Source organism: Haliotis asinina, chromosome 9 (genome assembly GCF_037392515.1).
Source record: "Haliotis asinina isolate JCU_RB_2024 chromosome 9, JCU_Hal_asi_v2, whole genome shotgun sequence".
NCBI classification, from domain to species: domain Eukaryota; kingdom Metazoa; phylum Mollusca; class Gastropoda; order Lepetellida; family Haliotidae; genus Haliotis; species Haliotis asinina.
The window spans coordinates 60640583-60655167 of NC_090288.1; the positions used below are offsets into that span (position 1 = coordinate 60640583).

Below are 14585 nucleotides of genomic sequence, written 5' to 3' on the forward strand. Positions count from 1 at the left end.
AACAATAAAATTAATCAAGTGGGTTCTCAAGAGTTTAAGTAGATATTAAAACTATGAAACTGTTGACCGTGCGTGCGCGTTACTTTGTTCTAGTCTGTGTCACAGGAAGCGGTCGATATACATGTGCCATATGTTTTCTCTCAACAAAGCGAACAAAACTACACGTTATTATTTCCGCGTCGCGCGTGTGTACGTGTTGAGGCTGGCAGTACCCCGTTTAGCATCTTTACTCCCGCCAACTATCCATGCACGTGCTTCACAGAAAGGAGGTGTGGTCTGACTATAGCTGTATATTTCAAATTGATCGATCAATCGGTTTGCATAATGAATGAAAGAGTACAGCCGAGACATCGATGTTTGCTGTAAGCGACATATTGGTTTCTATGAACCGACGCACCGAGCAGGCAGAAACAGGAAGGAAAAGAACCAACATATTGTACACTTGAGGCGACCAGGGTTCGGCTGCAGACGCGTAGGACGGGGTCGACATGCCCCCACCACCGTCACCACGACATGAATATCGTAAACTCAACGTCGATATGTCTCTGGTTCCAGAGAGTCGCCACAGTGTGTTCGTGAGAGGTTTGCCGAGAAACGCCTCGCCGGATAACATAAGGTAAACAACAGACGTAGCTGAACAATTGTTTACAACACTGTACTGTCATGATGATCTGTGAACATATGGCCATTGGCCAGTTGATAGACTCACAGACACCTGAAGAGTCAGCAGTGAATGGAATCAGTCAACCGGGTGTGTTGTGCGATGGGACACAATGTGCTACCACGAACCAGGTAGAGTCAATGTTAAAACAGGAACTATCAAAATGTCATTACTCACACTTGAAAGCACTGGTAATTTATGACATAGTTTCTCATTGTTAGCATATGATAGTAATGTTATCTATATAAACGATGGCAATTTTGATATATTTAAATTTAAATGATACCAGGATTGGTGGATTATAGGCAGGCTGATACAAGTATTGGTGGATTATAGGCAGGTTGATGCCAGGATTGGTGGATTATAGGCAGGCTGATACAAGTATTAGTGGATTATAGGCAGGCTGATACCAGGATTGGTGGATTATAGACAGGTTGATACAAGTATTGGTGGATTATGGGCAAGCTGATAACAGGATTGGTGGATTATAGGCAGGTTGATACCAGGATTGGTGGATTATAGGCAGGTTAATAGCAGGATTGGTGGATTATAGGCAGGCTGATACCAGGATTGGTGGATTATAAGCAGGTTGATAGCAGGATTGGTGGATTACAGGCAGGTTGATACAAGTATTGGTGGATTAAAGGCAGGTTGATACAAGTATTGGTGGATTATAGGCAGGCTCATACAAGTATTGGTGGATTATAGGCAGGTTGATACCAGGACTGGTGGATTATAGGCAGGCTGATACAAGTATTGGTGGATTAAAGGCAGGTTGATACAAGTATTGGTGGATTATAGGCAGACTGATACAAGTATTGGTGGATTATAGGCAGGTTGATAGCAGGAATGGTGGATTATAGGCAGGTTGATACCAGGAGTGGTGGATTACAGGCAGGTTGATACCAGGAGTGGTGGATTATAGGCAGGCTGATACAAGTATTGGTGGATTATAGGCAGGTTGATGCCAGAATTGGTTGATTATAGGCAGGCTGATGCAAGTATTGGTGGAATATAGGCAGGTTGATACCAGGATTGGTGGATTATAGGCAGGTTGATACCAGGATTGGTGGATTATAGGCAGGTTGATACCAGGATTGGCGGATTATAGACAGGTTGATACCAGGATTGGTGGATTATAGGCAGGCTGATACAAGTATTGGTGGATTATAGGCAGGTTGATAGCAGGATTGGTGAATTATAGGCAGGTTGATACCAGGATTGGTGGATTATAGGCAGGTTGATACCAGGATTGGTGGATTATAGGCAGGTTGATACCAGCATTGGTGGATTATAGGCAGGCTGATACAGGTATTGTGTGGATAATAGGAAGGTTGATACTAGGTATAGGATTGGTGCATTACAGGCAGGTTGATACTAGGATTGGTGGATTATAGGCAGGTTGATAGCAGGATTGTGGATTATAGACTGGCCGATACATGAATTGGTGGATTACAGACATGTTGATACCAGGATTGGTGGATTATAGACAGGTTGATACTAGGGTTGGTGGATTATAGGTCGGCTGATGCAAGGATTAGTGGATTCTGGACATGTTGACACAAGGACTGGTGGATTAAAGGCAGGCTAATACCAGGATTGATGGATTATAGACAGGCTGACACCAGGACTGGTATATTATAAACAGGTTCATATCAGGATTGGTGGATTATAGGTGGGTATATATTAGGTGGTAGGTAAATGTAGTACCTGTATTTGATACACTACATTACTCACCAGACTAAGTAACTGCCATGCCCACGAGTTGCTTATTCTGACACATGTTGTGAGAGTAGGTCAGAATAAGTCCAAACTTCCTCATGCCTCCTCGTGGTGGTGCTCTGTATTCTAATGTCTGGCACAGACAATCAATATCGTGAGTATTGATCTGCACAACTGGGATATGATGACATGCGTCAGGAATTGTTCTGACCATGAACCAACAAACCTACACCATCCACATGGCTCACTTGATTACTTGTATAACCTACTACAGATGCATATACCCTTAATAGTGGTAACACCTTGAAATCACCTGTTTCTTTCAGAGATTTATTTGCTGGTGCATGTGGTCACTGCTCGATTGTAATCCACAAAGTGCGTCCCAATGGCAAGTTTCTTGTTTTACGCTTTGAAAAGACGGCGGAGGCTCAACAGGCGATAAACAAGTAGGTGACATATCCTCAAGGAGCAAACAGTCTTTTGTATGATGATGAATATTGTATGAGTTCTCCATCTTGCAGAGCAGGAAAGACTACTGTTCAGTCTCATGAACATTGCATTGAATTTCTCCATACTGCAGGAGACCCGTGAAGGTCCCGGGGTAGAATAGGCCTTCAGCAACCCATGCTTGCCATAAAAGGTGACTATGCTTGTCGTAAGAGGCGACTAACGGGATCGGGTGGTCAGACTAGCTGACTTGGTTGACACATGCCATCGGTTCCCCATTGCGCAGATCGATGCTCATGTTGTTGATCACTGGATTGTCTGGTCCAGACTCGATTATTTACAGACCGTCGCCATATAGCTGGAATATTGCTAAGTGTGACGTAAAACTAAACTCACTCACTCACTCACCATACTGCAGGATGGGAAATAACAATCCAGTTTCATCATCTCTGGTTTGAATTTTTCTGTACTACATAACAGAAAATAACAATCCACAACCATGAAGCCTGGTTTGAATTTGAGTAAGGTAGGCCAAAGCTACACCACTGCTGGACACCAATGCTTCTCAAAATTCATGGGCTGGTTGACTCAACAAGAACCCTCTCTTTTACCTCAGTATCCTTCATTGTTAATCCTGCATCATTGTAAACATATCATTACAACAAATGTTTTCTGTTCATATAATTAAAACAAATGTTTTCTGTTCATATAATTACAACAAATGTTTTCTGTTCATATAATTACAACAAATGTTTTCTGTACATATCATTACAACAAATGTTTTCTGTACATATCATTACAACAAATGTTTTCTGTTCATATAATTACAACAAATGTTTTCTGTTCATATAATTACAACAAATGTTTTCTGTTCATATAATTAAAACAAATGTTTTCTGTACATATCATTACCACAACAAATGTTTTCTTTTCATATAATTACAACAAATGTTTTCTGTTCATATAATTACAACAAATGTTTTCTGTACATATCATTTCAACAAATGTTTTCTTTTCATATAATTACAACAAATGTTTTCTTTTCATATAATTACAAAAAATGTTTTCTATGCATATAATTACAAGAAAATATTTTCTATCCACATAATTGCAACACATTTTCAATTTTAATTACTTGAGCACTTCAGTTAAAATAAATTTACTATGCAAAAGAAACAAAACTGGAAATAAAATGTATTTCCTTAGCGTCTCCATTAAAGCTTCGATGGAGGTAATAACCAGCCTGTATTTTGTATTATTCATTTTAAGAAGTAACACATTTATATTTTCTTTCCATAAATATCTTTTCTCATGAACTCTTTACTGTTTGTACTGTATCTCAACCCAGCTAATTTTATATTCCTGGAATTAATGATCAATAATTCACTTTAGGGTTTCTTCAAATTAAACTGAAACGTACCAGTCTAAATATGAACTCATTACCATGGTTACCTATCAGTATGGACAGCATAACTATCTTTGATGGTAATTCCCATATTCATGATGATATTGGACATTCTATTGCCATGGCAACCGATCATGAATTCCCATGCTTTGAGTATTTGTTTGAGGGGGTAGAGACCCATGCTGTTAAGGATTTGGCATATCACGTTAAGTGTATTTTGTCAAGCATTGGTTTCAGTGGACTATGGTTAAGGCAGGTGTTACCCGTAGGTTATTTGGAAAGACTTCCACCCATATCACCCCTTAAATTCCATTCTCGTCAAATCATATCACTTGGATATATATTCCTTATCTGATAAGGATGAGTTTTAACTTTAATTGTATCTGAACATACTGACAGATATATCCAACTTCTAAAAATGCTTCTCAAAGAAGATTTTCCTCATTTCAATTTTCCCCAAATTTATTGGATACTGGAGGATGTCTTACCGATTATTTGTCAGTTGTTAAAAAAGAAATAATGATGATAGGCTGTACTTTTACTATGCTGTCCAAATTTGACAAATTTTGAAAACATTTTCAGTCAATGTTCGCTTCAATATTATTTACGTAAATCTATTCCATATCTCTACAAGAAGTATTTATCAAATTCCGATTCAACTCCCATAACTTAGCAGTAGGTGAGAAACTGGCAGATACCAAAACATAAATCTTGTTAATCTCAGATGTTTAATGTGTGGAGATGATTGCTACAGGTTAGGCTTGATGATAAGGCTATTAGAGTGCAGCTGACCTGATAACACCTAAACTGTAATAGGAAGTCAATAGATAGGCTTCAATTCTGATTGGCTTGGACTGCAGAGAGTGGACTAGACTGATTAAAGGGCACATGTAGTTTACAACTTCTTGTTTATTACATTGAGCAACGTTTCGATGTAGATTCTTACATTGTTTTCAAGTGAAATGTGAATACAACCAAATAGTGAGAAGCTTATATACATGGTAAGTTACGACAAACAGCGAATTAACATTAAAAATAGCATGTGATAGAGTAAACAAGTGGTACATAATTGGAGGAGGCCAGTAGGGAGCTAAAGCAACAATGAGCACAAGTGATGAAGCCAATGAATGGGAGTAGTAGTAACAACAAAACAGACACAATGCTTAGATAGTCTATGGTTTGATCAGTTCCTCATAGACTGATGGTATGTAGTATCCTTGGTCTCTATTGATCAAAGATTTCGATGGCTTCCAACAGTTTCCTTTTTGTGAAGTCCTGGTTTCTGGTTGACAATATTTCGAATTTGTCGAACTTGATGCGATGACTGGGGAATTTTTGTTGATGGTCTGAGAGGGCAGAATTGCTGTCTGCCTTGGCTGTAGAGGATTTGTGTTCTTTTATGCAGGTGTCAACAGGGCGAGAAATTTCACCTATATATGAATCTTCACATTAAATCACTCCTTGTAAATCACTCCTTGTAAATCACTCCTTGTAAATCACTCCTTTTAGGGGGGCTGCATGCTGGAGGAGGGGTTATGGCCATTGGCTTGGAGGATGGTCCTGATGGTTGGTGAGCCAGAGAAGATGGTGTCGATGTCTGCTTGGTGTTTAAGGAGTCTGCTAATTTGATGGGAGGTCTTGTCAGTGTAAGGAAGGGTAATTCTAATGGGGTGGTTTCTTGCTTGGCCAGTTTGGTATTGTCCAGGAGCATGGTGGAGATGGTCCTCTTGACTAGGTTAGGTGGATACTGGTTGAAGTTGGTAAAGACATGTTATATGTGGCTGAGTTCCTTTTGTAGGTCGTCGCTGCTGGAGCAAATATTCTTGGCGCATGCATATAAGCTTCTCACTATTTGGTTATATTCACATTTAGCTCGTAAACGATGTAAGAATCTACATTGAAACATCGCTCAACATAATAAACAAGAAGTTGTAATCCATAAAGCTGTATGTTTCATTTTTGACTCGCCAACTTCTAGAATGCCCATTAAAGATGTGGTGATGTTGCTATGGTTTCATGAGTACTATGTCACTGATGTTTTAAAACACTATGGCATCGTTTTAAGTAATAGCTCACAGATGTATCCCATCTGGCTGTGAGAAATACTAAGCCATGTGCCAACTTTGATTATCTAAAACGTGAATGAAAATGACCATTGATATCAATAGTAAACAACATTCAAGCATTGAAACATTTGTTCTGAATCAAGTGAAGTGAAGTGAAGTCGCTGACAAGACTGGTAAAGAAAGCAATTAAACATAGAAATGTGCCAATACAAACATGAATGATTCCATAACATTGTCAATGTCTATGGCAGTTCAATGCAGGGTAATATAGAACACAGATGATGAAATGAAACATTAATTAGAGACAAATGTGAGTAGTCACAAGCAAAGATAAAAAATTAAGGCATACAAATTTGAACAAGAATGGAAAAAACCAACAACGCTGCTCGGTTGTGTTATGACAAGTTTGAGAATTGCTGTCTTGTATGACATGTCAAAATGTCAAAAGTATTATAAAAGCAGTAGAAGTACTTCTTGTAGGTTTTGGTGAATCAATAAGATTTATTGTGATAGAAATCCATCAACTGCTGAGGCTCACCTCTCATCTGACACCCATGGACAAGCGCAACTGTGCAAAAATAAGTCAGGTGTGCCGTTGGGAAAGACTAGTCGACCCCATGAAGATTATATTCATGGTAGCAGAAAATGAAAAAAAATTGCAGATTTACAAACTGAACTGAATAGATGGTTGTCAAAATAGTCCTGACAATAGTAGATATAATGGTCCTGACAATAGTAGATATGATGGTCAGACAATAGTGGACATGGTGGTCAGACAGTAGTGGATATGATGGTCAGACAATAGTGCATATGGTGATCCTGACAATAGTAGATACAATCATCAGACAGTAGTAGATATGATGGTCAGACAATAGTGGATATGGTGGTCAGACAATAGTGGATATGATGGTCAGACAATAGTGCATATGGTGATCCTGACAATAGTAGATACAATCATCAGACAGTAGTAGATATGATGGTCACACAAAAGTGGATATGGTGGTCAGACAATAGTAGATATGATGGTTCTGACAATAGTGGATATGGTGGTCAGACAATAGTAGATATGATGGTCAGACAATAGTAGATATGGTCAGACAATAGTAGATATGATGGTCAGACAGTAGTAGATATGATGGTCAGACAATAGTAGATGTGATGGTTCTGACAATAGTAGATATGATGGTCAGACAAAAGTAGATAGAAGATATGATTTTCAGAAGTTGTAGATATGATGGTCAGACAGTAGTAGATATGATGATTCTGACAATAGTGAATCTGATGGTCAGACAATAGTAGATATAATGGTCAGACAATAGTGGATATGATGGTCAGACAATAGTAGATATGATGGTTCTGACAATAGTAGATTGCTCACATCCACCCACATAGTGTTGTCATTGCAATGTCTTTGTTCAGCCTGCATCAAAGCCAATGGTGGACGCACAGGATACTAAATTTGTAAATTGACTTTTGGTACAATATCTCTCTAAAGGGTGGTTATGATATCTAGTGTTAAATCATACAGATATAAATATTATCCTGTCAACAATTAAACAGCGATGAAGGAGAATATCACAAATCATGTTAATATCTTTTTGCATTTAAGTGGTATACCATGAAATAATGCACAGTTACTGTATTCCAGTAGTATATCTTGTATCTTGTATCCTTAGCTTTCTTGGGTGGGAGTACAAAGGTCGCATTTCCTGCAAGTCGATTGGTACAAGGATTCATTGTGTGTATTGTATCTTGTATCTTGTATCCTTAGGTTTGATGGGTGGGAGTACAAAGGCCAGCATTTCCTGCAAGTCGATTGGTACAAGGATGTTCTCAAGTACCACCTGGAGCAGAAGAAGAAGAAGCAGCAGAATTCTGGTATGTTTCTGTGTGTTACAGTGACATGATGTATTGTGACATGATGTATTGTGACAGAGTAGTAGTACTGTTTCTGTTGTCTAACAGCAGTACACTTTCAAAGTATGTTTTTGCTGTATAGAAGTGCATTCTTACAGAGGAGCGGTACACATCTTTCAGTCCATCTGTCTGCCGTCCATTTTCTGTTTCCAGAGACAAAGTCCTTAGCCATCAAATATGTTTTGTAGAAACGTTTTATACAGTCTTGTTAGAGCCTTTTTCATGATGGATTTTTTTTCTCTTTTAATATCTTTTATGTTTTCATCATGACAACGTTATGTAAATTTATGTAAAATGAGGGAATTGCTTGTTTAAAGAATTCTAAAACATATGAGTGTTTGTTTAAAGGATTCTTGCAACATAGATAAAGGAAGAGGTTATCAATAACTAGTGCTTTTTTGATTGGTAATTAAATGAAATATCACTGAATAGGGTTATTCTGTTCCCAACTATACTAAAGGCTTACAGTGGCAATGAACCAAAAGCTTAGTGTGATTCAGTCAAATTCGATTGCACCAGATGGTGCATGTATCATGTCCTAATGACACTTGTACATTGTCAAGGTGCACATGCAAAACCTGACTTGGCACCAATGTCATTTGCACTATGAACGGATGGGTTTGAGTGGGTTTTGCTAACATTTATTTAGAGTCGAAAGATAGGGATCCCATTTCGGATACATAGATGTATCATCAGAGAAAAATGATTCATTATGTTTAAAAATTACATTTTGTGAAGTTTCTTTTTTGACTCAGTATTGTTGCACATTGTTAAGGTGTTGTATACTGTTAAGTTGTACATTGTTAAGGTGTAGTTGTACATTGTTAAGGTGTAGTTGTACATTGTTAAGGTGTAGTTGTATGTTGTTAAGGTGTAGTTGTACATTGTTAAGGTGTAGTTGTACATTGTTAAGATGTAGTTATATGTTGTTGAGGTGTTCTTGTACACTGTTAAGTTGTAGTTGTGCATTGTGAAAATGTAGTTATACATTAGAAGAGAAAGAGACCAGAGTGGGTGAGGAGGGGCTGTGATGCTAGCACTAAGGTGACTAGTTTCGTCAGAGTTGGACTAATCAGGCGGAGAAGCTAGTGGTGACTGGGGTTATATATACTATAGAGGAGCCGGAGGGGTTGGCCGCCGGTCTGAGGTGGGTCCTGTGTTTTAGCCAGGGAACAATGTAAACGCCCCCTACTGCTGGTGAAGTGTGGATGGCAGTCAGTGGTTCAACGGTGATTCTGGTGATTATGGTGGTTCTGGTGGTGGGCGGTGTTACCGTTGGTGTGGGTGGTGTTTGGTGGTGGCTATTGATGGTGTGCTGGTGGTAGCTGGTGGTATGTGAGGGACCTAGGGCCCCAACATACTGAGTTTGAGAGTATATAAACTTAAATTCAGATGGAATATAAATGTACAATGTTAAGGTGTTGGTTTACATTATTAAAGTGTAGTAGTGTATTGTTAAGTTCTAGTAGTACACTGTTAAGGTGTTGGTGTGCATTGTTAAAGTATAGTAGTACCTTGGTAAGGTGTTGGTATACGCGTTAAGGTGTATGTTTTTAAGGTGTATTAGTACATTAAGGTGTAGTTATACGTTAAGGTGTATTGGTACACTGTTGAGGTGTTATACATTGCTGCATGGTTGTATATATTTGAGGTGTTGTGCATTGTTGCAGTGTTGTACATTGATATGGTGTTATGGGGTAGTTGTATATTGTCAAGCTTTATTCAGCTGACAGTTAAATGTGTTTTCTTGATGTTGATGTATTCTGAACCATGAATTATTGCAGTGTTTGTTGCTTTGGCTAAGTGTGACCTAATATTTTGCAATCCACAGTATGACTGACGACAATGCTATAAGTCCTACCGATTGTGGGAAGCCTATGCCCTTGTTTGCAGGCTAGTCAGGACCATAGCACTCTCGTGTTTCACAATAGTGGGAACTGGTCAGCATCCATTCAGGTATTCCTCCTAGACTAACATGACAGAGGCAGATCTCCAATGCTGTTCAGGTAGCATTAGACTCTGTCACACTTCCAGCCTAATCGTGTTATTTTGATCGTCTTTCCAGATAGTCTCTATGGAGCCTGTACTGTAAGTAGGGCCAAACGGTGGCAGTGGCAGTTTAGGCCCTTGTTTAATCGAACTGGAGGAAGAATGCAGCGACCGTTTAACAAGTCAAGTGACTGGCAACGAAACAGATTTTACAACAGATCTTCTAATGTAGCTACCTCTTATAAGAACTCAAAGGAAAGATTAAGCAATACACTTTGGGCAAGGTCTCAAGAAAGCTCATCGGATAGTTCAAGTGATACCTCTCCAGACAGATCCAGTGATCGATCTCATTGGAGGTCAAAAGAGAGGTCACATGAAGGATCCAGAGAGAGGTCGCAAGATAGATTGACAGAGAGGTTATGTGATGAATCCAGTGAGAGGTCACAAGATAGATTGAGACAGAGATTACATGAAGGATCCAGAGAGAGTTCACAGGATAAATTGGCTGTGAGGTCATGTGATGAATCTGGTAAAATGTTGCAGGACAGATTAAGAGAGAGGTTGATGGATAGATTGACAGAAAAATCATGTGATGGATCCAGAGAGGACTTGCAGGCTGGATCTCAAGAAAGGTCACTTGATGGATCGAGAGAAAGGTGCAGTTCTTCATCTGAAGATATGTACAATGAAAGACGAAAAGCTTGTGAAAAGACATTAAACAGGCCTGAAAATGTTTTGGCAAAGACAAAACCATGTGACCCGACAAACATGACAAGAAGAAGGGTGCGGTCAATGGTATGTATAAACAATTTTACTGTGCTCCTATCTATTATGTTGTATGTATATTTTTAATTTGCTGGTAGATGCTACAGAAGAGAGACCGGGTACCAGTGCCCTCCCACTTCACCTAATTTTTACCTGCTTTGTACGGAAAATTCATTAGGTGATGCAGGTATCATTCCTGTTTGATTTCTCAAGATTAGGTCAAGTGGGTATGGAAGAGTCTATATTTTGTGATCGGAGGGGGTTTAGCAACCATGTCAGAGTAAAAAAAGTGACAAAACTCAAGTGATAGAATTAATGAATTTGTTTTATATATCTTATGTATATTTTACATATTCAGTTCATAAATTAAAATTTGATGGTACATACACGTATGTCTTAATGTACCTATGTCGGGAATCAAACACTGGCTTTTGGCTGACAAAGGAATACTTGTGTACACCATCATTCCTTGATACATTGGCACATTTATTTTGCATCCAAGATTGAACCCAAATTTGTCACCATATGTCCTTCAGTTTTTTTGTTAGTGACATGATCTGCACACTGATAATTTAAAATAGATATATAAATAATAATTGTTTGGAATATTCTCCCAATATAGGTTTCCATTTATTTAGCAAATTTCAGTTTCCATTTCCTGGAGATTCTGTTTGATGGTACATTTAATAGCTTTCAAGCTTTCACCCAATAACAGTGAAGTATATGTAAATGATAGAGGATCTGGTGTGGGTGGAATTCAAACTCCCTGGAAACCTAAAGAATTGCTAACTAAACTTCACATCTCCAGATACTTTACAGAACTATTTTTTAAGGACTTTACAGAACTATATACCATAGAGGATTGAGACACTGTTACCAACCAATAATACCAACCTGAAGAGAGTTAATTCATTTTACAGGTGTCAATATCTAACACAAGACTGAGGATTGAAAAGAAAATGTCATGTGTTCTGAAATTTCTTTGTCAGCATAAACCATTGGTGGATGCAGGCAGGGTTCCGGGGGTTCGAATCCCCACCTTTTGAAAATGACTTATGATCACATTGAAGGGTTTTTTCATCTTTGGCTAAGCCAATGAGGTTTCCAGGTTCCCTGAACCCCCTCCTTTCAAAATTCCTTGATCCTCCCATGTGAATAACAACTTCGGGACCATTTAACAAGAATACAGATCTGTAGAAGTGGCCAGTATCCCCTGCAACTCATATGCAGGGGGTATTATTTTTTAGCCTTGAGTTTGACTTTGCACGAGAGAGGTAGTCAGGGCAGAACTTTATAACTGTTTCCCAGTAACTTGGCTCACAGATGGATCTGGTTCTGAACTGGTGCCTGTAGTTAGTTTTGGATGTTTGAATGAAATATTTTTGTTGTGTCCATGGCAGCAAGTTTTACTTTCCCTGAAACTGGTAGAGCTCTTTTTCAGAGCAAAACGTCAAAACCATTCAGTAATCTAATTCCACTTTGAACCTAAGGACATAAGTCAACAGTTCCCTCTATTTCTGTATCAATAATACGGAGTTACATCAAACTATGGAAGCATGATTTTTCAGTATAGATACGTACGCCGTTTTGTACTCGTATAGATACTTATACCGATATCTGGACCAAAACATCTCTATCCTCTCAGGCCTCTTGAACGGTGAAGGGTAGAATAGACTCAGTTATTTACAGACTGCGGCCATATAGCTGTAATATTGCTGAGCGCAGCGTGTTACGGTTAAGAATTTGCCGTGACAAACGATGAATGAAACCCCCTGTGAACCAGCAAAACAGAACAAAGACAAGTCTAAAACATTCATATACTGTATTATTAGATCTAATAAAGAGAACAAGTTATTCAAGGTCAGAAGTCAATTTCACAATACTGATTTCAAATGCAATACAAGTGAGACAAAATCTAAGGCAATGGGTCACAAAATATGATATAGCAAATTCACCAAAGTCTTAGTGTGAGAGAGAAACAGTCATGCAGAATGTAACACAGCGATCGGTCCAACAGCGGTTAATGTAGATCAAACGTTGGCAGCGACTTATGATACTACTCAAGTGATGTGTCCGTATCTCAACACGGCAACTAGCCTTTATATATACTCAATCATTTCCCGAAAGTTCGGGCACATACGACCATCGCCAACACTGTAGAAATCTCTCGGAAGTAACAAATAGAAAACCAAGGGCAGATAATTTCCGGACAGCCAGTAGTATATACAATGACAGTTCTGGACCACTTTCAAGAAATGTCTCTACAAAGCCTTATTTACTAAATAAGGCTTTGGTTGGGTCATTAGCTCTTGCTACTATTACCCCTACTACTTAACGTGTGTTGGAGGTAACACTGTGCCGTACGGTACGATCAATAATTCTTCTCTTACAAACCCCCTACCCGGCCCATCCCTCAAGTAGTACAAGTTAGGTTCGTCGGCTTTCATATCCACTTTATCTATGTTGTAAGTTTTGACTGACCATATAGGATCGGTGGCTCGCTTACGGCTATCACCCTCGTGTTCCCCCGGCTGGTATAGATACCTCACTAGGGCCCTATCTGGTATCTGTTTCTCCTTCCCACGCAATGGAGCGGACGACTCTGCAACTATTGATTTTAGTTTGATAGCGTCTGCCGGTTTCTTACCGGTGAGACGGGTGACTTCATGGTTGATTGCCGACACCACCTTGGATAACCTCGTGACCCATTCAGTCGATCGTTTTCCAGGGGTGACCATCTCCCTAGCATACTGATGGCCGAACAAGCGCTCAGCCAAAGTCCTATTAAATCTCTCAACTATGGCTTGGCTGCGATGGGCTCCGGCCGTGCCACGCCTGACCTTTGTATCGTGTTTGGCTAGCAGTTGTGACACGGCACCCATGAACTCCCGTCCGGGGTCAACTTGCAGCTCTGTTGGCCACGTCAGCGGACTGCGTTTGTATATGCGTTCGAATCCTCTGGCTACCTGGGCCGAATCTTTCGTGGTCAAGGGTTCGGCTTCCTTGTAACGACTGGCTACGTCCACTACGGTTAAGGCATACTTGTACCTCTTGTCGTGGGGTAGGAACAGTAGGTCTGCCTGGTGAACGCTATTAGGTATGTTAATACCGAACCTCCTTCTAGGCACGTAGCGTGGTGCCGGCAAATAGATCTGCCACAGGGCTTGTTTTTCAAGCCACGCTTTGGCTTCCTCCGGGGGTACTCGCGCTATTTTAGCTAGCTTATCAACTGCGCTAGCTCCTTTCCAGTACCCACGCGGGCTGTAGTAAATAGCCTCAAATTTTCTCATGTCCATACGCGTATGTGTTTATCCCATCAATAGCTATCCAACGTTTCGTGTCCATAGGCGACAGGGACGTCTTGTTTATAGCCAGTCCGTATATCTTATGTCCATCACTTCTAAGTGTGTTCATTTTATGTCTAAAGGTACGGGTCTTGAACAGGGCTTCCTTGAATCTGGCGTGTTTGATGTGTTGTTTCACCACATACTTCTTAACCCCCTTAGCCTTCCGGATCTCACTATTGTCGGCTTTCAGTATGGAGTACATCTTAGGTCTCAAACCTATGTACTCGGCTATGGGCGTGCCAGCACACTCGTCCTTCATCTTACCT

The 14585-nt window shown here is 39.7% G+C and overlaps 1 protein-coding gene across 2 annotated transcripts in view; it reads left to right on the forward strand.

Moving 5' to 3' along the window:
• The first annotated feature begins 241 nt into the window (after window positions 1-241).
• LOC137296346 (NK-tumor recognition protein-like) overlaps window positions 242-14585 on the forward strand; it is a 33585-nt gene continuing 19241 nt past the window's right edge. The window contains exons 1-4 of one of the 2 annotated variants that reach the window (XM_067828121.1): window positions 242-616; window positions 2710-2829; window positions 8073-8179; window positions 10284-11002. In XM_067828121.1, coding sequence (XP_067684222.1) covers window positions 489-616; window positions 2710-2829; window positions 8073-8179; window positions 10284-11002 — 1074 coding nt within the window. In that variant the 5' untranslated portion in view covers window positions 242-488. Of the gene's footprint in view, window positions 617-735; window positions 793-2709; window positions 2830-8072; window positions 8180-10283; window positions 11003-14585 lie in introns of those variants that run through there. The other variant, XM_067828122.1, reaches the window with a different exon arrangement.